At 35.6% G+C, this 27,767-nt stretch overlaps 1 protein-coding gene across 1 annotated transcript; it reads right to left on the bottom strand.

Annotated features, from left to right (window-relative positions):
* Positions 1–556: 556 nt before the first annotated feature.
* LOC148945534 (ubiquitin thioesterase trabid-like) lies at positions 557–22,845 on the bottom strand. Its single transcript, XM_089099075.1, is given in 4 exon segments — positions 557–974; positions 21,565–21,782; positions 22,645–22,668; positions 22,671–22,845. Coding segments are annotated over 4 exon segments (423 nt in total). The 3' UTR covers positions 557–968.
* Positions 22,846–27,767: the final 4,922 nt, after the last annotated feature.

Genomic DNA, 27,767 nt, shown 5'->3' with positions numbered 1-27,767 from the left:
ATATTAATGCTACTTATTTTATTCAAAAATACAAATTATCACCAAGCATAGAAATGGAAGTTCAGTAACTATTTGAAATTTTAAAGAACAGAAATTGACACTAGAAGATGGTTCAATTGAAAATCAAAGTTATCAGCAAGCCGTAACACGACGTATCTCTGTGTAGGAAATAAGTAGCTATAACAATCCATCATACCAATAACAATCCAAGACTCTATTTATAGCTGTTTATCCTTCCTCCTTGTTGTTTTCTTTTTTTTGAAAAGAAGTCTTGCCTTGAAACCAAATAGTTTTTCAATGCTGTTTATTATGTTTAAAAAGCCCAGCTAAGGATATAGTCTTGAAAACTGGCTGCTTGTAAACCTTTTAACTATAAGCAAATGAATAACAAAAGACCTCAGATTATTTCAATGACAAATCCCGAAATAGCTTACTAGAAACATGTAGATTACTTTATCCAAAATATAAAATTTTGCTAGCTTAATAGAGAAGACCCAAATACATATTTTAGAGAAACCAGGAATATGCTTAAATTAAAGCAGGCCATGACTTCCGCTTTCAAACTTTATTATAAAAAAGTAACAATAAAACATATTAAATAGTTCAGAAGCTTCTTTTCAATACGAGGCAATCTTCTCCAAAATTAATAAAGTCATACCCACTGTTGGGTCTATTTAATTGTGATAACATGTTGAATGGTCGCTGAGACTGATATGGCTGCTGAGACTGATACGGTTGTTGAGACTGATACCGTTGCTGAGACTGATTTGGTGTATCAAACCCAATACCAGAGGACAATGGATCAGAATTCTTAGGGTTTTTTGAAGCTGATCCCAGTGGAGTCTTGGGGTTTACGCAATTCCAAAAGAGCTGAAATGGCTTTTTCTCAGGTGACTGGCTATTCGTCTGCAAGGTTGAGGCTGGTTGGCCCTGTCCAAAATTACCACTGTTTCCATATATTGAAGGATTCATTTCTAGAAAATAAGTTTTTTGAATACAGAGAGACAATTTAGCTAATGCGAAACATCCTTTTGAATAATGCATTCAAATAATTATCAACAAAATCTGATATCTATACTTTTCATAACCAAAACACAATTGGCACTTTACTGAATAAAAAGAACTAAAAGTGGATTATCAGTTTAATATAAATATAGTTTTTGAAGTTCTTAAGAACTTGAAAAAGAATTATTTATTTAAGTTAAAAAACAAAAACATTTAAAATATATTTTATTTTCAGTAAAATGCAAATTATTTTCGGGACTTGAGATGTCACCCCTAGTCATGGTGTTTGTCACCCCTAGTCATCTTAATTTTTGCTCGTTTTGAGTTTGTCTCGGTTATTTATTGTAATTTCTGTTTGGTATTAGCTTTAATTTATTTATTGAAGGTTATTTGTGGTACTTTTACGCTTGGGAGATTATTTGACTTTATTTATGCTCGTTTTTGGTTTAATGGAGCTCATAACTTTCTTTAAAAAACTAAATTCTTGGGAAAATATTTTAAATTACTATTTGTTCGCTTTTTATTGACATAGTCTTTTCATAGAAAAAATAATGTTTTATATCTTTTCGGTTTTTTTTATAAGATTCCATTGTTTGGCCTGCTATTTGTATGCTCGAGAAAATTGTTCAACAATTTTTAAATTTGACACGAATAGTACAGTTTAATTTAGTTTTATCCCTCCTCAAATTGACTTGAAAAATAAAGCATAATTCCTTTCCCCAAAAAATTATCTATGATTTTGAAAATCTGGATACGCTTAGACTCTTTTGATTTAGCTAAACTGTAAGAGCAAAAGTAGTAATAGTAGTAATCCTGAAGGTTTCAAAATAATAGTCGTTCGTGAGATGTTGTTGAGATGTTTTATTGGCAACTAGTAAACACATAGTGCAATTTGATTTAATTTTAAATCAGTATTTAATCAGATCTAGTTTTAAATTACAAAACCTTGGGGTTGACATACCGTATTGGGTCCTCACAGTTACTGGACTTGAAATCATATTCGGACTTGAAATCATATATATATTGCTTATATGCCCTTTTGAAAACCTTCATGCATACAGTTTTTTGCTTTAACTGGAATTCCCCTTAAACATATCCAAAAAGCTCTACCTTAATTTCCTTAGCGTCATTTGTTGCAATAACAGTATTTACAGTGTACACATAGTGCCTTCTGGCAAGTTCTAAATCTGCAACAATTTACCCTTAAAGGTCTGACCTAATAGTGTAAGCCATTCCGGATATATTGCTTTGTCAGGTTTCCGAAAATCTACATGCTGATATTTCGTTTTGATTTAATTCAGCATTTACCTAAACGTTCCTCAAAAACTTCACCTGCATCCCCTTAGCTTGTGCTTTATAATTTGTTTTTTTCGAAACAGGCCGTTCTGGGGGGGGGCGGGGGTGGGAGTGCCCCCGCTGTTCTTGGGTACTCGGTAAAAAAAAATAAGTCGGCGAAACTTTTTGAGAACGTAGCCCATATTGTTTGTTCAGTTAAATAAATACGACGAAAATACTGACATATCATCTACAGATATCTCGAACAATACAAAGATATAGAGATATAATAGATATACAAACATCTCTTAAGAACCATTCGCAAAAAAGCACTACAGTTCAATGCCCAGACTTGCAATATCATCACCGAAAACCTGCAGGTCCTTGTGATATGCGTTTTTCACAAAATGAAGGTTGTATGTGACACTTTTCAACAGACGGTTTTCTGTGTAGTGTTTTATCCGTTTATCAATCTGAGTATAGTGTTTTTTCATTTTTTTTTTTCTGTAGTGTTTTATAAGTTTGATTAAAAACAGTGTTTTATCTGTATTTATGAGTTTATCAGTTAAAAGTATAAAAACCATAGTAATCAGTTTATAATCTAGAGTATGAGTTTATAGTAAAAATTATCATTTTTATCTGTAGTGCTTTATCAGTTTATCAGAAACTTTTCTTTTAACTTATGCCCCACCACAATTAGAAAAGGTCATCTGTTGCAGCTGATAACCAATATTGTTCACTGCCTTCAATAAGTCCCATTTCAACATTTCACTTGTTGCTTCCCAAAATACAAGATTTCAAGGTTACTGCTAACGACTTTGGCTTGGTGAGGAGAAAAGTGCCTTGTAGGTATTGTGAAGCGCTTGACAACTGGCATAATTTGTCGTTTCGGTATACTCTAATGCTCAATATTCAGTTTCCTTGATGTTTTTGAGTATCTCTTAACAGAAATCCGAGTATAGTCATAAGCATCGTTTGGGGGTGAGGTGGAGAGGATGGGTATTTGTATCTCATTGAATTTGGAAAAATATAAATTATTAATTAACTTAGAAACTGTTGCTCGTTGTTAGTTACAACTGCGCTTTCTTGTTTTTCAATATAAAAAACGTAAAAATAAAGAATAGTCTCTATTTATGATACCAAACCTTCTTATTGTTGTTGCTTTTCCATCTATTTCTTATAACCAATTACAAATAAAGAATCGGTATCAATTTACTATGGATTATTACTGAAATTAGTCACACTTCATGCAACGGCAGCGTTACATTCGTAATGTTTGATTCTGTATCAGCTTGCTCTGCAGGAAATATCTGCTGAAAGTAAGATAGGATGAATTTGAATAATATAAGTACATTTTTTTCATATTTAGATAATTTCTATGAACATATAAGGGTAGTGGTTTTACCAATTCATGTAGTAAATTACACAATATTTTGAAACGAACATTATGCTAATTATTGATGAAAAACAGTCGGTAGAAATGGTAAGCCAGTCGGTTGAAAACCTCACTCCCCTCCCCCCAACAGCCAGGCAATTAACAACCCAGAGTAGCAGTACTAGCATTAGTAGCAGTATGGGCACATCAGCTTTGGTTTTTTCAACACCCCTTTCACCACACACTTAAAGTTTCAATTTAATACTATCACCTGATCCTGAAAAAAATCTGATACGTGCTCTTGGCAACATTTGGGGCAAAGTGTGTCTTGATTAAGTTCAATACAGTTATAATATTTTCCTAATGTATAGCTTTAATACCTTCAGCCTTAGTAGCAGTAGTAGTAGTACCAGATGTAATAATAGTTGCTGAATCAGTAACAACAGTTGGACCAATAGTATTAGCATTAATTTTAGTGGCAGTAGTAGTTGTAAAACCAAAATAATAGCACCAGTAGTAGTAGGAGTATTAGTATTAGTACAAGTTAGAGCAGTAGCATAATGATGTAAATTTTGTATTTTTATTAATTCAGCGTCCCCGGCAACAAGCCCTGTCAATTTCAACTTCATACACCAAACTGTGTATTCTCTACACGTCAGAGAATACACAAGAGGGGAGTAATGTTAGTGTCCGATAATCCCAATTTTCTTATTTGTAAGATTTAATAAATTCCAGGCAAGTCCCAAGGATCATTAAAAAGGCATGGAAAAGGGAAGCACAAAAGCTCTCCTAACGTTGACTTCTTGGTTATGGTTTTTTATAACCAAGTACTAATAAGTATAAGCAGTAATAGTTTCAGAAAAGCAGCAGTATTATTAACAGTAGTAGTATTAAATATTGTCTTTTGTTCCGTTGAACATACCCCAAATGATACCCCAGAAGTTTCACCTTTATACAGTATGTCGTTCTAGAAATTTTATAGATGTGCCACTTTACTTCCTTTTGACGCCATTTTCATCTTAATACTCTTTGCCCTACAAGTAGTTGAAGTAGTTGTTGGAGTAGTTTAGTAGCAAAAGCAGTAAAAGCAGCAGCGTTAGCTTTTTGAAGAATCCTCTGAAAGCTCCAACTTAACACCCACATCTATTCTTGAATACTCACTTCTGACCATCTGTAGGCAGAGAGTTTGTTTCTATTTAGGGGAAATTTCCATCAAAATTCTGTCAAATTCTCACCTTCATACTTAACCTAATGGTACTATTATCATAGTAGTAATGGTTATAGTAAAAGCAGTAGCAGACTGTTGTATCAAAGGCAATGCTGTAGCGTTGCCTATAGTAAAGGCCATACGGCACAAATGTTTTATTATGTATTATTTTTTTTTCCAGAGGCACTTCTTATGGAAGGGGTCGTCGTAGAAACTTCAAAGGGGGCTCATTTGGTTGGAAATCGAGAGTTCTAGTGATCTTTTTGATAGTCAAAAATTATTGGAGGCCAACTAGCTCCCCTCACGCCCATCATTCCCCCAAACACACCCAATCAAAATTTTGAAATAGCCATTTTGTTCAGCGTAGCTGATTTCCAGATAGAAAATATAATTTTGAGGAGGACACTCCGCCACAACCCTCAGGGCAAGAGTTTTTGGTTATGCCCTGGGGGCATATAAGGTTTCTATAGAAGGCATTGTCGTAGGAACTTCAAAAAATGCTTTTTTGATGAGAAATTCGAAGGCCTAGTGCCCTTCCTAATAGTAAAAAGTGATTGTAGGTCACCTAGCCCCCCCCGCCACGCCCCTCATTCCCCACAACGCAGCCAATCAAAATTTTAGTTAGCCATTTTGTGCAGTGTTGTTGATATCCAGGTATAAAAAATGTTTTTGATGAGGAAACTCCCCAACAACCCTGAGGGCAAGGGTTTTAAGTTATGTCCTGGGGGCATATATGGTTTTTATAGAAGGTGTTGTCGTAGAAACTTCAAAAAATGCTCATTCGATTGAAAATTCAAACTAATAGTGCACAATAATCGAAAGTGATTGGATGGCAACTAGCCGCCCCGCGACCATCCTTCCCCCCAAACCATCCAATCAAATTTTGAGATAGCCATTTTGTCAAGCGTAGTATATTTTCCGATAGAAAATATATTTTTGAGGAGGAAAATCCTCCACAACCCTCAAGGCAAGGGTTTTAAATTATCCCCTGTGGAGATATAAAGTTTTTATAAAAGGCGGTGTCGTAGAAACTTCAAAGAAGGCTCATTCGATTGGAAATTCATTTAAATGGGCTAGTGCCCATTTCAATAGTCAAAAGTGATTTGAGGGCAACTAATCCCCTCTCACGTTTACCCTTTCCCCAAAAACATTTAATCAAGATTTTGAGACCGTCATTTTATTAAGCGTAGTTTTAAGTTCAGGAAATTAAGTCTTTGAGGATGGCAACTCCCTAAAATTATGCCCTGGGGGCATATAAGGTTTTATATAGACTACATTGTCTTATAAACTTCAGAGAGGGCTCATTTAATTGGGAATTGAAAGTTCTAGTTCACTTTGTAAGCGTCAAAAGATATTGGAGGGTAACCAGCTCCCCCCCCCTCTTAAACCCTAGTTTCCCAAATGCATCCAATAACAGTTTTAAGATAGCAATTTTGTTAAAAATAGAATCAAGACTATATAACAAAAATTCCGGTGTTGACACAACCCACCAGCGCCAGGGGACAGGCGTTTTAAGTTTTGCCCTTGGGGAATATATGTTTCTTATGGTAATGATACTCGTATTAAATTCAAAGAGGTATAATTTAATTGGAAATTGAAAGTTCTAGTTAACTTTTTAAAAGTGATTGGAGTCAAAAGAGATTGGAGGGGACCTATCCCCGCCATGCCTTTTTTTCCTCAAACCCATCCAATAATAAGTTTGAGACTTATTTTTTTAAATAGTTCAAAGACCATATAACAAAAACTCAGGGGTCAACACAGCCTCCCAGGGCCTGAGGACGGGTGTTGTAAGTTATGCCAATGGGGAATATATGGTTCTTATTGAAGGGATATTCGTAAAAAATTCAGAGATGGCTCATTTGACTATAAATTGAAACATCTAGTTAAGTTTCTTTGAGTCAAAAGATATTGGAGGGGAACTAGCCTCCACGCCCCTTTTCCCCAAATGCATCCAATAAAAATTTTGAGAAGGGCATTAATTCAAAAGTTTTTCATTTGTGCTTCAATAGGAAATATTTTTTTGCCCTGGAAACATAGAAGGTTTATTTTATAGAAAACGTTGTCTTGGAAATTGAAACGGCTAGTGCCCTTCTTAATAGTCGAAAGTGATTGGAGGGCAAGTAACCCTCCTCACACGCCAATCATTTCCCCAAATATTTCAAAATTTTGAGATAGCAATTTTCTTAAGCTGAGTTGAAAGTTCTGGAAATTAGGTCTCTTAGGATGACAACCTCCCTCCCCTAACCCTCAGGGCAAGACTTTAAGTTATGCTCTAGGGGTTTATGAGGTATTTATAGAAAGCTGTGTCGTAGAAAATCAAAAACGGCTAATTTGATTGGAAATTCAAAACGCTAGTGTCCTTTTTAATAGTCAAAAGTGATTGGAAGGCTTGACATTTTCATAGTAAAGATCGATGTGGCTGCAATGTTTTTTTTTTTTTTTTCTTTTATTTAGACCAGGGTACTTCGTATCGAGGGAGTTGTCGTAGGAACTTCAAAATAGGCTCATTCGACTAAAAATAGAAAGGGATAATGCCCTTTTTATAGTAAAATGTGACTGGAGGGCAAAAATTCCCCCTCCCACACCTACCTTCCCATTTCCCTATTATAATTAAAAACTAAATGTTGTCTTTAGCTTTAACTAAAATGCACTGTGTTAATTCTAATTCCCAATAAGGCATCTCAGAGCTATCAAAGAAAATAAACAGATTTCTTACAAATGGTATCAAGTTTTCTATTTCAGGTTAACTAGAAAAGGTATGGAACTGAACTAAACACCAGAACTAAGAACATTAGAACTAAGTCCAGATTTTTAAAAGGTGTATGTTGTTAAAGATTGCTGAAAATTTTATTCTAACTTACAAATAGCAGGGCAAACTATAAAGTCTTAAAAAAAAAACAAAAATATTCAAAATATTATTTTCTTTTCAGAGGCAACGCTGCTGCGTTGCCTATAGTAAAGGCCATACGGCTCTAATGCTTTATTATTTATTTTTTCAGAAACACTTTATATGGAAGGGGTCGTCGTAGAAACTTCAAAGGGGGCTGAATCGATTCGAAATTGAGAGTTCATGTGCCATTTTTCATAGTCGAAAATGATTGGAGGTCAACAAGCCCCCCCCCCCGCCCCGTCATTCCCCCAAACACATCAAATCAAAATTTTGAGATAGCCATTTTTTTCATCGCAGTTGATTTCCCGATAGAAAATATGTTTTTGAGGATGACACTCCCCGACAACCCTAAGGGCAAGGGTTTTAAGTTATGGTCTGGGGGCATACAGGGTTTTTATTGAAGGCGTTGTCATAGAAACTTCAAAAAAGCTTATTCCATTGGCTATTAAAAGGAATAGTGCCCTTTTTAATAGTCAAAAGTGATTGAAGGGCAAATAGCCCCTCCCCCCGCCCCACCACGCCCATTATTCCCCCTAGCACATCCAATCAAAATTTTCAGATAGCCCTTTTGTTCAGCGTAGTTTATTTCCAGATAGAAAATATATTTTTGAGGAAGATACTCCCCCGCAACCCTCAAGGCAAGGGTTTTAAGTTATACCCTGGGGTTATATAAAGTTTTTATAGAAGGTGGTGTGGTAGAAACTTAAAAAAAGGCTTATTCGATTGGAAATTAAAAGAGCTAGTTCCTTTTTTAATTGTCGAAAGTGATTTGAGGGCAACCAGACCCCCTCTCACACTCACCTTTTCCCCAAACATATCCAATCAAAATTTTGAGACAGCCATTTTATTAAACGTAGTTTTAAGTTCTGGAAATTAGGTCTTTGAGGATTACAACTCCCCCATAGCCCTCCGGGCAAGGGTTGTAAGTTATGCCCTGGGGACATGTAAGGATTTGAATAGACAACATTGTCGCATAAACTTCAGAGAGGGTTCATTTGATTGGAAATTGCAAGTTCTAGTTCACTTTTTAAGCGTCAGAAGATATTAGAGGGTAAACGGCTTCCGCCTCCCAAATCCCTATTTTCCCAAATCCATCCAATAAAATTTTAAGATAGCTATTTTGTTAAAAATAGTTCAAAGATTTTATACCAAAAAATTTGGTGGTGACTCAACCCACCAGGGCCCGGAGGCAGGTGCTGTAAGTTATGACCTGGGGCCATTTATGGGTCTTATGGAAGGGATGCTCGTATTAACTTCAAAGAGGCATCATTTGATTGGAAAATGAAAGTTCTAGTGCACTTTTAAGAGTCAAAAGAGATTGGAGGGTACCTAGCCACCCCCTCCCTCCATGCCCTTTTTTCCTCAAACCCATCCGATTTAGAAATTTGAGATAGCTTTTTTTCAAAAATAGTTCAAAGACAATGTAACGAGAACTCAGGGGTCAAAAGAGCCTCCCAGGGCCCGAGGACAGGGGTTGTAAGTTATGCCCATGGGGAATATATGGTTCCTATTGAAGGGATGCTCGTAAAAAATCCAGAGATGGCTCATTTCATTGGAAATTGAAAGTTCTGGTTAAGTTTCTTCGACTCAAAAGATATTGGAGAGCAACTGGCCCCCCACGCCCCTTTTCCCCAAATTCCTTCAATGAAAATTTTGAGATAGGTATTAACTTAAAAATTTCTCAAAAGTCAAATAGCAAAAACTCAGGTGTCGTCACAAACCCCCGGGCCCGGGGGCAGGCGTTGTAAGTTATGCCCTGGGGCATATAACTTACAACGCTAGTGTTTAGTTTAGTTCCATACCTTTTCTAGTTAACCTGAAATAGAAAACGATACAATTTGTAAGAAATCTGTTTATTTTCTTTGATAGCTCTGAGATGCCTTATTGGGAATTAGAATTAACACAGTGCATTTTAGTTAAAGCTAAAGACAACATTTAGTTTTTAATTATAATAGGGAAATGGGAAGGTAGGTGTGGGAGGGGGAATTTTCGCCCTCCAGTCACATTTTACTATAAAAAGGGCATTATCCCTTTCTATTTTTAGTCGAATGAGCCTATTTTGAAGTTCCTACGACAACTCCCTCGATACGAAGTAACCTGGTCTAAAAAAAAAAGAAAAAAAAACATTGCAGCCACATCGATCTTTACTATTAAAATTTCAAGCCTTCCAATCACTTTTGACTATTAAAAAGGACACTAGCGTTTTGAATTTCCAATCAAATTAGCCGTTTTTGATTTTCTACGACACAGCTTTCTATAAATACCTCATAAACCCCTAGAGCATAACTTAAAGTCTTGCCCTGAGGGTTAGGGGAAGGGAGGTTGTCATCCTAAGAGACCTAATTTCCAGAACTTTCAATTCAGCTTAAGAAAATTGCTATCTCAAAATTTTGAAATATTTGGGGAAATGATTGGCGTGTGAGGAGGGTTACTTGCCCTCCAATCACTTTCGACTATTAAGAAGGGCACTAGCCGTTTCAATTTCCATTACAACGTTTTCTATAAAATAAACCTTCTATGTTTCCAGGGCATAACTTGTTACCCTTGCCCTGAGGGCTGTGGGCGAGTGTCTTCCTCAAAATATAATTTCCGGACTTCTTAAATACGTTGAACAAAATTGCTATCTCAAAATTTTGATTGCATAGGTTTGGGAAAATGGTGGGTGTTAGAGTGGTGTTAGTTATCGTTCAATAGCTTTTGACTATTAAAAAGGGCACAAGCCCTTCTAATTTCCAACCGACTGGCCCTTTTTGAAATTTCTACAACATCACTATCTATACAAACCTTACATTCCCCCAGGTCATAACTAACAACCCTTGCCTCAAGGGCTCTGAGGGGCTATCATCCTCGAAGAACTAATTTCTAAAACTTTTCACTACGTTGAACAATAAGGCTAATTAAATTTTTTTATTGGATGTGTTTGCGGAAAAGGTGAGATTAAGAGGGGATTAGTTGCCCTCAAATCAATTTTGACTAGTAGAAAGGGCACTAGCCCTCTGAATTTTACAGTCGAATGAGCCATTTTTCAAGTTTCTATGACAAAACTTTCAATAAAACCCTTACATGCCCCCAGGGCATAACTTAAAACCCTTACTCTAAGGGCTGCGGGGGGAATGTCATCCTCAAAGATATAATTTTTGGATCTTTCAACTACTTTGAACAAAATGGCTATCCCAAAATTTTGATTTGATGTGTTTGGATAAATGGTGGGCGTGGAAGGGGTGTTAGTTGCCTTCAAATCACTTTCAACTATTAAAAAGGGTACTAGTCGTTTCAATTTCCAAACAAACGAGCGCTTTATTAATTTTCTAAGACAAAACTTTATATAAAAACCATGTATTCCCCCCAGGAATAACTTACAACCTTTGCCCTGAGGGCTTTGTGGGGAGGGGGGTTGTCATTCTCGAAAACCTAATTTGAAGAATTTTCAACTATGGTGAACAAAATGGCTATAAACCATTTTGATTGGATGTGGGGGGGGGGAAAGGTGGGCCCGAGAGGGGGTAAGTTACCATCCAATCACTTTTGACTATTAAAAAGGGCACTAGACCTTCGAATTTCCAATCGAACGAGTATTTTTTGAAGTTTCTATGACAACACTTTCTATAAAAAGCTTAAAAGCCCCCAGGGCATAACTTAAAACCCTGGCCCTGAGGACTTAGCGGGATTGTCCTTCTTGAAAACAATTTATATCTGGAAATCAACTACGCTGAACAAAATAGCTGTTTCAAAATTTTTTACTGGGTGTGTTTGAGGAAAAAGTGGGCTTGGAGGAGGTGTTAGTTTTCTTCCAATAACTTTCGACTATTAAAAAGGGCACAAGCCACTTCAATTTCCAATCAAATGAGCCCTTTTCGAGCCCTCCTTCGATACGATGTTCTGTGGTCTAAAGAAAAAAAAACAATACATTGTGCCAAAATCGTTTTTTTACTTAGGCAGAGTATTTGCGCTGCCTATGGTTGTTGAGGGGGGTTAAACTAAATCAAAACACACTATGTGTATTCGGGTTTTCAAAAGGGTGTAACTCACAAATGACTGAGAATAATAATTTGGAATTTTCAGGAAATGATAAAAGATTTAAGCAAATGACTAAAAATTCAACATGCAGCTACTACTACTGCTGTAAATCCTGCTGCTAATTGTTTTCCTACTACTATTAATTAATTAAAAAAAACTTTCCTGAAAAATAAGTTGAAAGAAAAGTAATGGCCATTTTAAACTTGCTCAGCAGATACAAATCCCCTTTAAATTTCAAACTCAAAACAACCAGAAATTACTATTACAGCATAAATGAAACCCAAAACGAACAGAAATTAAATAAACAATCAAAGCAAAAACACAGAAGAAGTAATGATGTAAATGAATAAATAGATCTTAAAGCGAGTAATGCTTAGATTAAAAGTGAAAATCAAGCTTAAGACAAAAAAATATTTTCTATTGAATAAAAAATGAAACTTAAAAAGAACAGAAATAAAATAAAAAATCAATTAAAAAAAAAATCAAAAATATATAAATTTAAATTAATAAATAAATAATAAAAATATAGAAAATTAAATAAAATATGAAAATTAATATTGAAAAAAAACAAAAATAACCACAAAAAATAGTTTTTGTATAACCTACATTCTCTCACTGTAAAATTCTAAAAACTAATGCGTCATTGGCTCTTCACTGAAAAACAATTTTGTGATAAATATTTTCTTTTGTACTTATCTCTGAAAACAAACATTAAAATTATAGTAACATTTTGAACTGATGAGCTTTCAGCAATTAATATCATTATACAGCAAATATTCAGTTTAATTTATTAACTGTTTTTAAAGTTGTTAAAGACGAATATAGTTTCCTTACAAACAAGTGATTGGATAGTGCCTCCTTTCATAATTGTAAATAAAAACCAAAAGCCTACTGCGTCATTGGCGCTTAACTGAAAACGGATTATATTACAAATACTTTCTTTTCCAGTTCTTACAGCATTGAAAACAAAAATATATTTACAGCAAAATAAATTCTTTAACTGATGAATCTTTCAACAATTAATATCATTATGCATCAAATATTCAATTCGATGTTGTTAATACTTTCCAGGACTGTTCAAGACACATATAATTTTCAGTAAAGTGCCAATGACGCAGTAGGTTTTAGACTTTTATAGTGAAAGAAGGAGGTCATACCCAAACTCTTGTTTGTGGTGATTTTTGTTTATTTCAAGCTTAATTTGCATATTTAATTCAGGTTTCACTTGTTTTAATATTTATTTATTAATTTATATGGATATCTATTGTATGTTTGTTTGCATTGATTGTTTATTTAATTTCTGTTCGTTTTAAGTTTCATTTGTACTTCAATAGGAAAATATTCTTTTCGTCTAAAGCTTGATTTTCATATTCAACTTAAGCATTACTCGCTTTAATATCTATTTATTCATTTATATCATTACTTGTTTTATGTTTTTGCTATGATTGTTTCTTTAATTTTTGTTCTTTTTGGGTTTCATTTATGCTTTAATAGTAATTTTTGGTCGTTTTGACTTTGAAATTTAAAAGGTATTTGCATCTGCTGAGCTTAAGTTTAAAATGGTCTTTTCTTTTCTCTGAAATTTTTTTTTTTGAAAATTTTTTTAATTAATTTTTTCGTTTTTGATTGCAAAAAATTTCAAGTTTTAAAAACTCCTCATTTCAAAAACAAACTTAAAAAAATAATCAAAAATTCATCAAAGTATCAAAACTGATATTAAAGTAACAATATAAAAGTGAAAAAATGTGTTTGTGTCAACCTCGGAGTTTCTTATTATCTGATGTTTGAACTATTTTTAACAAAGTTGCTATCTCAAACTTTTTATCGGATGGGTTCAGGGAAAAAGGGCATGCAGTGGCTAGATTAAGCTTCGGTCTCTTTTGAATCTTTAAACGTGAACTAGAACTTACTATTTTCAATAAAATGAGTCCTCTCTGAAGTTTGTACGAGTATTCCTTTTATAAAAACCAAACAAATCCCCAGAGTATAACTTACAACCTCTTTCCCTCGACCCTGGGAGAATGTGTTGACCCTGGAGTTTCAATATCTGATGGTTGAACTATTTTTAACTAAATGGTTACCTGAAATTTTTTATCGGATGGGTTTATCCATCTGATACGCCCAAAAGGCGTGGAGGGTGGGAGGGCTAGTTGCCCTCCAACCTTTTTCACTCTGAGAAAATGAACTATAATTTTTTGTTTCCATTCAATTGAACCCTCTCTGAAGTTTATACGAGTATACCTTCCATAAGAACCATATAGGCCCCCCGAGTAATACTTACAACCCCGGCCCGATCCCTGAGGGGGGGGGGGCGGTGTCTACACAGGAGTTATTATTATATTACATTTTAACTTTTTTTAAAGAAATTAATAAAAAAAAAGCAGTTTTGTTAAATTATCTTTGAAATATTTTTAACAAAATGGCTACCTCATATTTTTTATCAGATGTATTGCGGAGAAAAGGCTTGGGGGCCAACTGCCCTCTGATCACTTTTGACTCTTAAAAAGGACTGGATTTCACTATCCAATCAAATGGCCCTCTCTGAAGCTTATACGATAATGTTGTCTATACAAATTTTATAACTTACAACGCCTGCCCCCAGGCCCTGTGGGGTTCTGACAACCCCTGAGTTTTTTATCTGACTTTTGAAAAACTTTTGAATTAATGCCCTTCTCAAAATTTTTATTGGATGCATTTGGAGAAAAGGGGCGTGGAGGCTAGTTCCCCTGCAATATCTTTTGACTCAAAGAAATTTAACTAGATGTTTCAATTTCCATTCAAATGAGCCATCTCTGAATTTTTTACGAACATCCCTTCAATAAGAACCATATATTCCCCCAGGGCATGACTTACAACTCCTGTCATCAGGCCCTGGGAGGCTGTATTGACCCCTGAGTTTTGTTATATGGTCTTTGAACTATTTAAAAAAAGAAGTCTCAAACTTCTTATTGGATGGGTTTGAGGAAAAAAAGGCATGGAGGGGCTAGGTCCCCTCCAATCTCTTTTGACTCCAATCACTTTTAAAAAGTTAACTAGAACTTTCAATTTCCAATTAAATGATACCTCTTTGAAGTTAGTACGAGTATCCCTTCCATAAGAAACATATATGCCCCTAGGGCATAACTTATAACGCCTGTCCTCGGGCCCTGGTGGGTTGTGTCAACACCGGAATTTTTTTTATATAGTCTTTATTCTATTTTTAACAAAATTGCTATCTTAAAATTGCTAGTGGATGCATTGGGGAAACTAGGGTTTAAGAGGGGGGGAAGCTGGTTACCCTCCAATATCTTTTGACGCTTACAAAGTGAACTAGAACTTTCAATTCCCAATTAAATGAGCCCTATCTGAAGTTTATAAGACAATGTAGTCTATATAAAACCTTATATGCCCCCAGGGCATAATTTTAGGGAGTTGCCATCCTCAAAGACCTAATTTCCTGAACTTAAAACTACGCTTAATAAAATGACGGTCTCAAAATCTTGATTAAATGTTTTTGGGGAAAGGGTAAACGTGAGAGGGGATTAGTTGCCCTCAAATCACTTTTGACTATTGAAATGGGCACTAGCCCATTTAAATGAATTTCCAATCGAATGAGCCTTCTTTGAAGTTTCTACGACACCGCCTTCTATAAAAAACTTATATCCCCACAGGGTATAATTTAAAACCCTTGCCTTGAGGGTTGTGGGGGAGTTTCCTCCACAACAATATCTTTTCTATCCGAAAATATACAACGCGTGACACAATGTCGAGCACAAACGTGGAGTAGCTGGTGTGGGGGGACGGAGGGTCGTGGGGGCGCGAGTTGCCATCCAATCACTTTCGATTATTGTGCACTATTAGTTTGAATTTCCAATCGAATGAGCATTTTTTGAAGTTTCTACGACAACACCTTCTATAAAAACCATATATGCCCCCAGGATATAACTTAAAACCCTTGCCCTCAGGGTTGGTGGGGAGTTTCCTCATCAAAAACATTTTTATAACTGGACATCAACTACACGTCACAAAATGGCTAACTAAAAGTTTGATTGGCTGCGGTGGGGGGAATGATGGGCGTGGCGGGGGGGGCTAGTTGACCTCCAATCACTTTTTGCTATTAGGAAGGGCACTAGGCCTTCGAATTTCTAATCAAATAAGCCTTTTTTGAAGTTTCTACGACAATGCCTTCTATAGAAACCTTATATACCCCCAGGGCATAACCAAAAACTCTTTCCCTGAGGGTTGTGGCGGAGTGTCCTCCTCAAAATTATATTTTCTATCTGGAAATCAGCTACGCTGAACAAAACGGCTATTTCAAAATTTTGATTGGGTGTGTTTGGGGGAATGATGGGCGTGAGGGAAGCTAGTTGGCCTCCAATAATTTTTGACTATCAAAAAGATACCTAGAACTCTCGATTTCCAACCAAATGAGCCCCCTTTGAAGTTTCTACGACGACCACTTCCATAAGAAGTGCCTCTGGGAAAAAAATGATAAATAATAAAACATTTGTGCCGTATGGCCTTTACTATATGCAACGCTACAGCATTGCCTTTGATACAACAGTCTGCTACTGCTCTTATTATAACCATTACTACTATGATAATAGTACCATTAGGTTAAGTATGAAGGTGAGAATTTGACAGAATTGTGATGGAAATTTCCTCTAAATAGAAACAAACTCTCTGCCTACAGATGGTCAGAAGTGAGTATTCAAGAATAGATGTGGGTGTTAAGTTGGAGCTTTCAGAGGATTCTTCAAAAAGCTAACGCTGCTGCTTTTACTGCTTTTGCTACTAAACTACTCAAACAACTACTTCAACTACTTGTAGGGCAAAGAGTATTAAGATGAAAATGGCGTCAAAAGGAAGTAAAGTGGCACATCTATAAAATTTCTAGAACGACATACTGTATAAAGGTGAAACTTCTGGGGTATCATTTGGGGTATGTTCAACGGAACAAAAGACAATATTTAATACTACTACTGTTAATAATACTGCTGCTTTTCTGAAACTATTACTGCTTATACTTATTAGTACTTGGTTATAAAAAACCATAACCAAGAAGTCAACGTTAGGAGAGCTTTTGTGCTTCCCTTTTCCATGCCTTTTTAATGATCCTTGGGACTTGCCTGGAATTTATTAAATCTTACAAATAAGAAAATTGGGATTATCGGACACTAACATTACTCCCCTCTTGTGTATTCTCTGACGTGTAGAGAATACACAGTTTGGTGTATGAAGTTGAAATTGACAGGGCTTGTTGCCGGGGACGCTGAATTAATAAAAATACAAAATTTACATCATTATGCTACTGCTCTAACTTGTACTAATACTAATACTCCTACTACTACTGGTGCTATTATTTTGGTTTTACAACTACTACTGCCACTAAAATTAATGCTAATACTATTGGTCCAACTGTTGTTACTGATTCAGCAACTATTATTACATCTGGTACTACTACTACTGCTACTAAGGCTGAAGGTATTAAAGCTATACATTAGGAAAATATTATAACTGTATTGAACTTAATCAAGACACACTTTGCCCCAAATGTTGCCAAGAGCACGTATCAGATTTTTTTCAGGATCAGTTGATAGTATTAAATTGAAACTTTAAGTGTGTGGTGAAAGGGGTGTTGAAAAAACCAAAGCTGATGTGCACATACTGCTACTACTGCTAGTACTGCTACTCTGGGTTGTTAATTGCCTGGATGTTGGGGGGAGGGGAGTGAGGGATTCAACCGACTGGCTTACCATTTCTACCGACTGTTTTTAATCAATAATTAGCATAATGTTCGTTTCAAAATATTGTGTAATTTACTACATGAAACTACCCTTATATGTTCATAGAAATTATCTAAATATGAAAAAAATGTACTTATATTATTCAAATTCATCCTATCTTACTTTCAGCAGATATTTCCTGCAGAGCAAGCTGATACAGAATCAAACATTACGAATGTAACGCTGCCGTTGCATGAAGTGTGACTAATATCAGTAATAATCCATAGTAAATTTATACCGATTCTTTATTTGTAGTTGGTTGTAAGAAATAGATGGAAAAGCAACAATAACAAGAAGGTGTGGTATCATAAATAGAGACTATTCTCTATTTTTACGTTTTTTTATATTGAAAAACAATAAAGCGAAGTTGTAACTAACAACGAGCAACAGTTTCTAAGTTAATTAATAATTTATATTTTTCCAAATTCAATGAGATACAAATACCCATCCTCTCCACCTTACCCCCAAACGATGCTTATGACTATACTCGGATTTCTGTTAAGAGATACTCAAAAACATCAAGGAAACTGAATATTGAGCATTAGAGTATACCGAAACGACAAATTATGCCAGTTGTCAAGCGCTTCAAATACCTACAAGGCACTTTTCTCCTCACCAAGCCAAAGTCGTTAGCAGTAACCTTGAAATCTTGTATTTGGGAAGCAACAAGTGAAATGTTGAAATGGGACTTATTGAAGGCAGTGAACAATATTGGTTATCAGCTGCAACAGATGACCTTTTCTAATTGTCGTGGGGCATAAGTTAAAAGAAAAGTTTCTGATAAACTTATAAAGCACTACAGATAAAAATGATAATTTTAACTATAAACTCATACTCTAGATTATAAACTGATTACTATGGTTTTTATACTTTTAACTGATAAACTCATAAATACAGATAAAACACTATTATTAATAAAACTTATAAAACACTACAGAAAAAAATGAAAAAACACTATACTCAGATTGATAAACTGATAAAACACAGAAAACCGTCTGTTGAAAAGTGTCACATACAACCTTCATTTTGTGAAAAACGCATATCACAAGGACCTGCAGGTTTTCGGTGATGATATTGCAAGTCTGGGCATTGAACTGTAGTGCTTTTTTCGCGAATGGTTCTTAAGAGATGTTTGTATATCTATTATATCTCTATATCTTTGTATTGTTCGAGATATCTGTAGATGATATGTCAGTATTTTCGTCGTATTTATTTAACTGAACAAACAATATGGGCTACGTTCTCAAAAAGTTTCGCCGACTTATTTTTTTTACCGTGTACCCAAGAACAGTGGGGGCACCCCCTCCCCCGCCGCACAACTGACCGTCCTGTTGCTACTACAACTAATGCTACTGCACAAGCTATGGGTATGAAGGTGAAGTTTTTGAGGAACGTTTAGGTAAATGCTGAATTAAATCAAAACGAAATATCAGCATGTAGATTTTCGGAAACCTGACAAAGCAATATATCCGGAATGGCTTACACTATTAGGTCAGACCTTTAAGGGTAAATTGTTGCAGATTTAGAACTTGCCAGAAGGCACTATGTGTACACTGTAAATACTGTTATTGCAACAAATGACGCTAAGGACCTAAAATATACATTTAGTAAAAGTAATAATGAAATAGCTGAAAACAAACATTAATGATTTGTAATGCTAGGGCAATGGTCGGCAAATGTATTTGCCAAAGATCCAAAAAGGAAGATATTAACAATATTTAGAGAATTTGGAGCCAAATCTGCTTGTTTAGTAAACATTTTTGCACTAAATAAGTAGTAAATAAAACTAGATTTTATACTTAATAAATATTTATTAATGTGAACAATATGCTTGCACCACCTCCAAAAGTTTGAGTCAGTCGGGTTTGTATCTTGTTGCTTTCAATTTTAGCATGACTCGAAATCTCATGAATAAGACACCTTCTCAGTTTGATCTTGACAATGTTCATGCTTGAAAAAGATTTTTCAGATATATAACCAGAGCCGAAAAGCGAAAGAACAGCAAACGCAAGTTATTTCAGCGGATCGTAGGAATCAAGAATACTATTACAAGTGTTGAAACTGCTCATGTCTTCCTTCTCCAGGTCATTCAAAGAAGACCATTTGTGTTTTCAACTGAGATCACAGTTTTTCTTGTCCACTTTTTCCAATTGAACACAAAGAAACTCAAATTTAGAGTGCCCTATCTCACTGTTTTTTAAATCCAGCAACTGTATTTCAAAGCCAGCAAGGTCAATTTCAAAAGGAGAAAATTTTAACTCGGTTATTGAAGTACTAAAAGAATTTTTGAAAAATGCTAAAGTAATTCTGCTGTTTTTAAATTTCTGAAACCTGCTGACAAAAGCTTCCCTCATAATTGAAATTATTATTTTAAAATGGTGTTTATCAATAGAGGAATTATTTTCTTGGCGATGCTTCAGCAGGCTCGGAGAGTGAAATAATTTTTTCCTTTCAATATTCTGAGCAAAATGGATAGTTTTCAAATGTCATAGCTTCTTTTAACATGAAAGAAATTCAGATGATGCGTAACGTTTACCACGAGAAAAATATTTTGGATCTACTAATCGTTTATTAGTTCTGGATATTGAACGCCCTTCTCAAGGAGACATGCACTAATTTCTGGAAAAAGAGACGCAAAACGTTTTGAATCGTCACCGCTTAATAACCCAACTTACATTGTTATGAAGCACAAGATCAGCGTACCCACTCTCCATTTCAAATAAAAAAATCGTCGAACTGGCTATGATTAAGAGCTTTAGCTGAACTGAGTTGATAATTGTAACCACTAATTCCATAAACTTATCAATTTCTTCTGGGAATGTTTATTCACGAAGCACTTCTTGATGAATGATAAACAAGTATCTCATGATTTATTTTTTCTTTCAAAATAGCAACAAACTCTTTTTCTTACGCCGGTCATACTTTTGGCCCCATCTGTTGAAATCAACGAAATTTTATCGAGGGGACTATGATGTTTATCCATACACCCAGCTACAACACTTGCAATATCTTCTCATGTGTTTGACCTTTGAGTGGTAATAATCTCAAAAAATTCTTCTTTGGGGCCAGAATGAGATATAAATCTTACAAAAGAGTGGAACTTATGCTGTGTCATTTATGTCACAAGACTTGTCAACTGCTATTGATAAAGGCAAAACAAGTTTCAGATCTTCCATGTGCTGTTTAGTTATGTTCGAGCAAATTCTAATGGTTTTGAAAGACAATGGTAACTTTTTAGTTCTTTTCAAAATATCTGCTTTGTTCTTAAAATCTTTTAACTAAAACAAAAATTATATATGTTCTAGATTTATAGAAGAATTTTTATTTGTCGAAATAAGAAGCAATTTTTTCCTACCCACTTTTTTTAATGAAAATATTATTCTGCCTTCCGTGGGTATTTGTGCCAGATCCACACATAAGGGAGCAAAGAGCCACGTGCGGCTCTGAAGCCGCACTTTGCAGACCACTCTGCTAAGGTATTACCAAATGATAGATCAACGCTGCAATTAGTTCTTACATTATGCTGCAAAAGCCATTTCATATATTGTGAACATCCTGTGGCGAGCACCGCACGCAGAAAAGTGTGCCACACGTGATAAAATTTTGCGTCAATTCAAAATGAAAGTTAGATATTTCCACGTCACAAAACACCCTCGATCCAAAATAGGCAGGTTTGTCATAGAAAATACTAAGAACAGAGCTTAAGACGAGCACAGGACTGTACCAAATAGTTTTCAAAGGTTACAATTATAATAGAGCTTTTAATTGTGGGTGTTTACCCTTAAGAGCATAAAATTTGGCTTGTTTTTACTTTGTTCACGGTTCATGCCATTTCTGAGCCGTCTAAACGCTACGAGCAAACTATTGTCGATGACTATTGTAAAAGATTAAAAGCTGAATGACAACCTGACAGTTAAAAAGCAGCACAAAAAGTAACTAGAACTCAACAATGAAACAATAAGAGAAGTGATAAAAAGTTCAGGCTCTCTTTAAATCAGTGAGCATTGATACTACTAAGCAGTCATTTTACCTCTCTCTCCGTAAGAAAATGAACAGGAAGAAGTTGAGCCTCATTGGTGATGAGGGGCAAATATGAAGACTTTTGACCACCATCTTGACGAATTTCTCCACTTGGTAGGTTGTCAGGTTCAACCGGTACTAGTGCAGAGAAATGACCACGGGTATACCCCAGAGCAATGGGAACTTTCCAGTAAAAATTTGGCTCCCACAACACAGGTAGATACACGCCTAAAGACGATGCAAGATTGTCAGACATCGATGTTTCTTACATATTAAAAGCAAAATCTCCGGGGGTTAATAAAGTTCTACCAGAATTTTGGAAAACATGGGCTGGGCCCAGCAGCTTACAAGACATCATGGAGTCAATGGGGCTGAAATTGATACTTAATTTTTAGCACAAACCACTATCTCTTCATTACAAATACGATAAGATACTGATAACAGTGTAAAACGTCCACCACTGCCCCATCTTGACCAATCATTTTACGCTTCCCCTTTCCCTCCCTCCCTCCCTCCCCCCTGTCTCTCTTTCAATTATTTTCTGTGATCTTAAGTTGGTTACAATTGTTTTCTTGCATATACATATAAAACTGAATTGAAATAGAATATGGATACTATCTACTTTATATACAAAACAACTCTATTTTGCAAAAAAAAAAGTATAATGGAGTTTGAACAAAGCAAAAAAGTTACATTAATATACCAAAGATTTGAAACACATGTTCTGCAAGCCAAAAGTAGTGAATTTACATCCTATATCTTCCTTCTGTACCACAGTTACACCTAGGTCTTATCTTTACCGGGATAACAGCTGTTCCCAAGAAGGAAAGAAGATCAACTACTTCACAAATGTGCTTTTAAAGCCCATAGTTTTCCATATTTGTTTGGGTACTCCTTCAAACCAATTAGCAGTTCGCGGCTAACTAAAAACAAAAAGGCATCCCAACTGCTAAACACATTATGTTTTTCAAGATATTACAATCTCAATTTCCCGTAAAAAGGTATCAACTAATACCAATGATTTTAAAAAGTTCTCTTTGTCGCATTCCTAATATCAACGTGTCAATAAAAAATTACTTTGAGTACTCACCTTGAAACCGGGCATAATCAAGTCACCCACATGACTTTTGACACAGGTAGCTCCGTATATAATTATTGGTCTTCTTAGAATATGAGATAGGGCCGATATATGAAGCTGATCCAATGGAGCCCCTGGCCGTCGAGCACGCGACACTAGATCTGCCCACTCCGATGATAGCTCTGCCTCAGATGGTATATAGCCTAGATTCATCTCCACAGCAGTACGTATCTCATACGTTTAAACATATTTTAATAAGTATCAGAGGCAACGCTGTAGCGTTGCCTATAGTAAGGGCCATACGGCTCCAATGTTTTATTATTATTATTTATTATTATTTTTTTCCCAGAGGCACTTCATATGGAAGGGGTTGTCGTAGAAGCTTCAAAGGGGGCTCATTCGATAGGAAATCGAGAGTTCTAGTGCCCATTTTAATAGTCGAAAATGATTGGAGGGCAACTAGCCTCCCCCACGCCCATCATTCCCCCAAACACATCCAATCCAAATTTTGAGATAGCCATTTTGTTCAGCGGAGTTGATTTCCAGATAGAAAATGTATTTTTGAGGAGGATACCCTCCCACCACCCTCAGGGCAAGGGTTTTAAGTTATGCCCTGGGGGCATATAAGGTTTCTATAGAAGGCGTTGTCGTAGAAACTTCAAAACAGGCTCATTCAATTGGAAATTAAAGAGCTAGTGCCCTTTTTAATAGTCGAAAGTGATTGGAGTGTAACTAGCCCCCTCTCCCCCCCCCACGCCCAACATTTCCCCAAACACATCCAATCAAAATTTTGAGATAAACATTTTGTTCATCGTAGTTGATTTCCAGATAGAAAATATATTTTTGAGGAGGCTACCCCCCCCCAAACCCCTCCGGGCAAGGGTTTTAAGTTATGCCCTGGGGCGTATAAGGTTTTTATAGAAGGCGTTGTCGTAGAAACTTCAAAACAGGCTCATTCCATTGGACATTAAAGAGCTAGTACCCTTTTTAATAGTCGAAAGTGATTGGAGTGTACCAACCCCCCTCCCCCCATGGCCCATCATTTCCCTAAACACATTCAATCAAAACTTTCAGATAGCCATTTTGTTGAGCGTAGTTGATTTCCAGATAGAAAATATGTTTTTGAGGTGGACACTCCCCCACAACCATCAGGGCAAGGGTTTTAAGTTATGCCCTGGGGGCATATAAGGTTTTTATTGAAGGCGATGTTGTAGAAACTTTAAAACAGGCTCATTCGATTGGAAATTAAAGGGCTATTGGCCTTTTTAATAGTCCAAAATGACTGGAGGGCAACTAGCCCCCCCCCCACGCCCCGCATTCCCCCAGACACCTCCCATCAAAATTTTGAGATAGCCATTTTGTTCAGCGTAGTTGATTCCCAGATTGAAAATATATTTTTGAGGAGGATACTCCCCCAAAACCCTCAGGGCAAGGGTTTTAAGTTATGTCCCGGGGACATATAAGGTTTTTACAGAAGGCGTTGTCGTAGAAACTTCAAAACATGCTCATTCGACTGGAAATTAAAGGGCTAGTGCCCTTTTTAATAGTCGAAAGTGATTGGAGTGTAACTAGCCCCCTTCTCCCCCCCCCCCACGCCCATCATTTCCCCAAACACATCCAATCAAAATTTTCAAATATCCATTTTTTTCAGCGTAGTTGATTTCCAGATAGAAAATATATTTTTGAGGAGGACACTCCCCCAAATCCCTCAGGGCAAGGGTTTTCAGTTATGCCCTGGGGGCATATAAGGTTTTTATAGAAGGCGTTGTCGTAGAAACTTCAAAACAGGCTCATTCGATTGGAAATTAAAGGGCTAGTGCCCTTTTTAATGGTCGAAAGTGATTGGAGGGCAGCTAGGCCCCCCCTACACCCATCATTTCCCCAAACACATCCAATCAAACTTTTGAGATAGCCATTTTGTTCAGTCTAGCTGATTTTCAGATAGGAAATATGTTTTTGAGGAGGACACTCCCCCAGAACCTTCAGGGCAAGGGTTTCAAATTATGTCCAGGGGGCATATAAGGTTTTTATAGAAGGCGTTGTTGTAGAACCTTCAAAAAAGAGTCATTATATTAGAAGTTAAAGGGTTTTTGACCCTTGTTAATTTTCAATATTTATTGGAGTTCAACTAGCCCCACCCCCCTATGCCCCTGAGTTCCCAACACCTATTCCATGAAAATTTGGAGATAGCAAGATCGTTCGTGATACCTGATTCCCAGATATAAATATTTTTTTGAGGAGGATACTCCCCCACAACCCTCGACCAGAGTGTTAAGTTATGCCCTGGGGGCATATAAGGTTTTTATAGAAGGTGTTGTCGTGGAAACTTCAAAACAGGCTCATTTAATTGGATTTTTAAAGGGCTAGTGCCCTTTTTAAAATTCGAAAGGTATTGTAGGGTAACTAGCCCCCTCCCCACGCCCATCATTCCCCCAAACATAACCAATCAAGATTTTCATAGAGCCAATTTTTTCTGAGGAGTTGATTTTCCGATTAAAAATATGTTTTTGAGGAGGACAATCCCCCACAACCCTCAGGGCAAGGGTTTTAAGTTATGCCCTTGGGGCATATAAGGTGGTGTCGTAAAAACTTCAAAAAAGGCTCATTCGATTGGAAATTCCGAGGGCTAGTGCCCTTTGTAATAGTCGAAACTGATTTGAGGGCAACTAACCCCCCCTCTCACGCCCACCTTTTCTCCAAACACATCCAATCAAAATTTTAAGACAGCCATTTTATTAAACGTAGTTTTAAGTTCTGGAAATTAGGTCTTTGAGGATTACAACTCCCCCAAAGCCCTCAGGGCAAAGGTTGTAATTTAAGGATTCTTCAAATCCTTCATATTATTTCTTATTGGAGGATGCTCGTATAAACTTTAGAGAGGGCTCGTTTGATTGGAAAGTTGAAAGTGCTAGTTCACTTTTAAAGAGTCAAAAGAGATTGAAGGGCAACTAGCCCCTCTCCCTCCTCCAAGCCCTCAATGAATCAGATAAAAATTTTGAGATAGACATTTTATTAAAATAGTTCAAAGTTCTGATAACAAAAACTCCGGTGTCGACACAGCCCACCAGGGCCCAGGGGTAGGCGTTGTAAGTTATGCCCTGTGGTATAACTTATTAAGGGCGGTTTATAACTTATGGGAAGTGGTTTTGTATGGGAAGAACACATAGAAAATCTATTATAATTATCCAATTATAAGGTTAAAATACATACTCTGTGATAGATGCAAAATTGCTTTGGCACACAAATTCCTATTAAGGTCAAGTCAAAACAGCCGTGATCTCTTTGTGTCAGCAAGTGAAATGGTCTAAACCTCCTTAATGGAGCTATTTTATCATTCCATTCATTGTTGTCAATCGCTTTCCACAAATTATGCAAGCTGTATATTGTTCATATATAAGGTTGTGATCAAAGAACTAACCATATAGAATTTGAAAAAATTCTCATTCGATTTAAATTGAAAATGCTGGATCTGTTATTTAAAACCATGAATAATCAGATAGTATGCACCCCCTCCATGCCAAAAAAAACTTGAAACTTTTTGCAATCGAAAACGAACAAAAATTAATTAAAAAAAACTTTCCGAAAAAATAAGTTTTTAAAATAAAAGTAAAGGCCATTTTAAACTTAACCTCGGGAGATACAAATACATGTTAAAATTCAAACTCAAAACGACCAGAAATTACTATTAAAGAATAAATAAAACCCAAAACGAACAGAAATTAAATAAAAAATCATAGCAAAATACATACAACAAGTAATAATATAAATGAATAAATAGATCTTAAAGCGAGCAATGCTTAGATTGAATATGAAAATCTAGCTTAAAACGAAAACAAATATTTTGCTATTAAAGTATAAATGAAACTTAAAACGAACAGAAATTAAATAAAAAATCAATGTGAACAAAATATACAATATATATTAATTTAAATGAATAAATAAATCTTAAAACGAGTGACACTTAAATCGAATATGCAAATCAAGTTTGAATTGAATAAAAATAACTACAAACAAGAGTTTGGGTATCGTCTCACTGAAGAAGCCTAAAACCTACTGCGTCATTGGCGCTTTACTGAAAACGAATTATATTACAAATGTTTTCTTTTGTACTTAATATTGAAAATAAATATTAAAATTACAGTAAAATTTTGGACTGATGAGCTTTTAGCTATTAATATCATTATGCATCAAATATTCAGTTTAATTTATTAGTTCTTTTCAAGATTGGTCAAGACAAATATAGTTTCACTACAAGCACAATATGGATACTGCCCCATTCTTTAACTGTAAAAACCTAAAGCCTTCTGAGTCATTGGTGTTTCGCTGAAAACGAATTACTCGTATATTACATATTTATTATTTTCCAGTTCTTACAGCATTGAAAATGAAAATAAAAATTACAGTGAAAAAAAAACTTGAACTTATTGATCTTTCAACAATTAATATCATTATATATCTAATATTCAATTTGATTTTGTTTATACTGTCCAAGATTGTTCAAGACTCATAAAGTTTTGCCATTTTTTTTAACTGTGCCATTTTTTTTATCTAATCGTGTTAGTTTGTTATGAAAACATTCTATGGCTTCTAGGCATTTCTATTTGAGCGGAAAACTGCACCTCAAACTTTGTGGAACATGTATTTTCTTGCATGAAACACCAAAATATAATAAAATGTCAAGTTTCGGAATGTTCCACCACTTGCAAGCAAGTGCCATTGGTATTTCTGAATCAACATGGTCAATATAGGGAGTGGAGGGTAGACTAGTTCTCGTAACAGCCCCATTCGATCATGGTATGGTTCATATTTTCAGCACCAGGCGTTCCGACTATCATATAATCTGCCAAGCATACAACTACCCAAAATCAGTATCAATAAATAAATGAAGCCCAAGACAAACACAAATTAAAATAAACATTAGAGTCAAACTCAAAACGAGCATAAATTAATGTGAGTAGGGTTCAAAACCCCTATGCTTTCTAAAAGCCAGAATATAGTCTGTACTTTACTGAAAAAAAATTCAAATGAGTTTACTGAAAAAAAATGTGCATTGTCAATTTAATATACATATGCTGATATTTGTTCCCTAAAATCTTAATTAATTTTTGATTTCTTAAAGTTATAAAAGTGAAAAT

This window comes from Artemia sp. Qi Xiang Cuo, chromosome 13 (assembly GCF_049724085.1).
Source record: "Artemia sp. Qi Xiang Cuo chromosome 13, ASM4972408v1, whole genome shotgun sequence".
Lineage (NCBI taxonomy): Eukaryota > Metazoa > Arthropoda > Branchiopoda > Anostraca > Artemiidae > Artemia > Artemia sp. Qi Xiang Cuo.
This window is presented reverse-complemented; position numbering and strand designations above follow the sequence as displayed.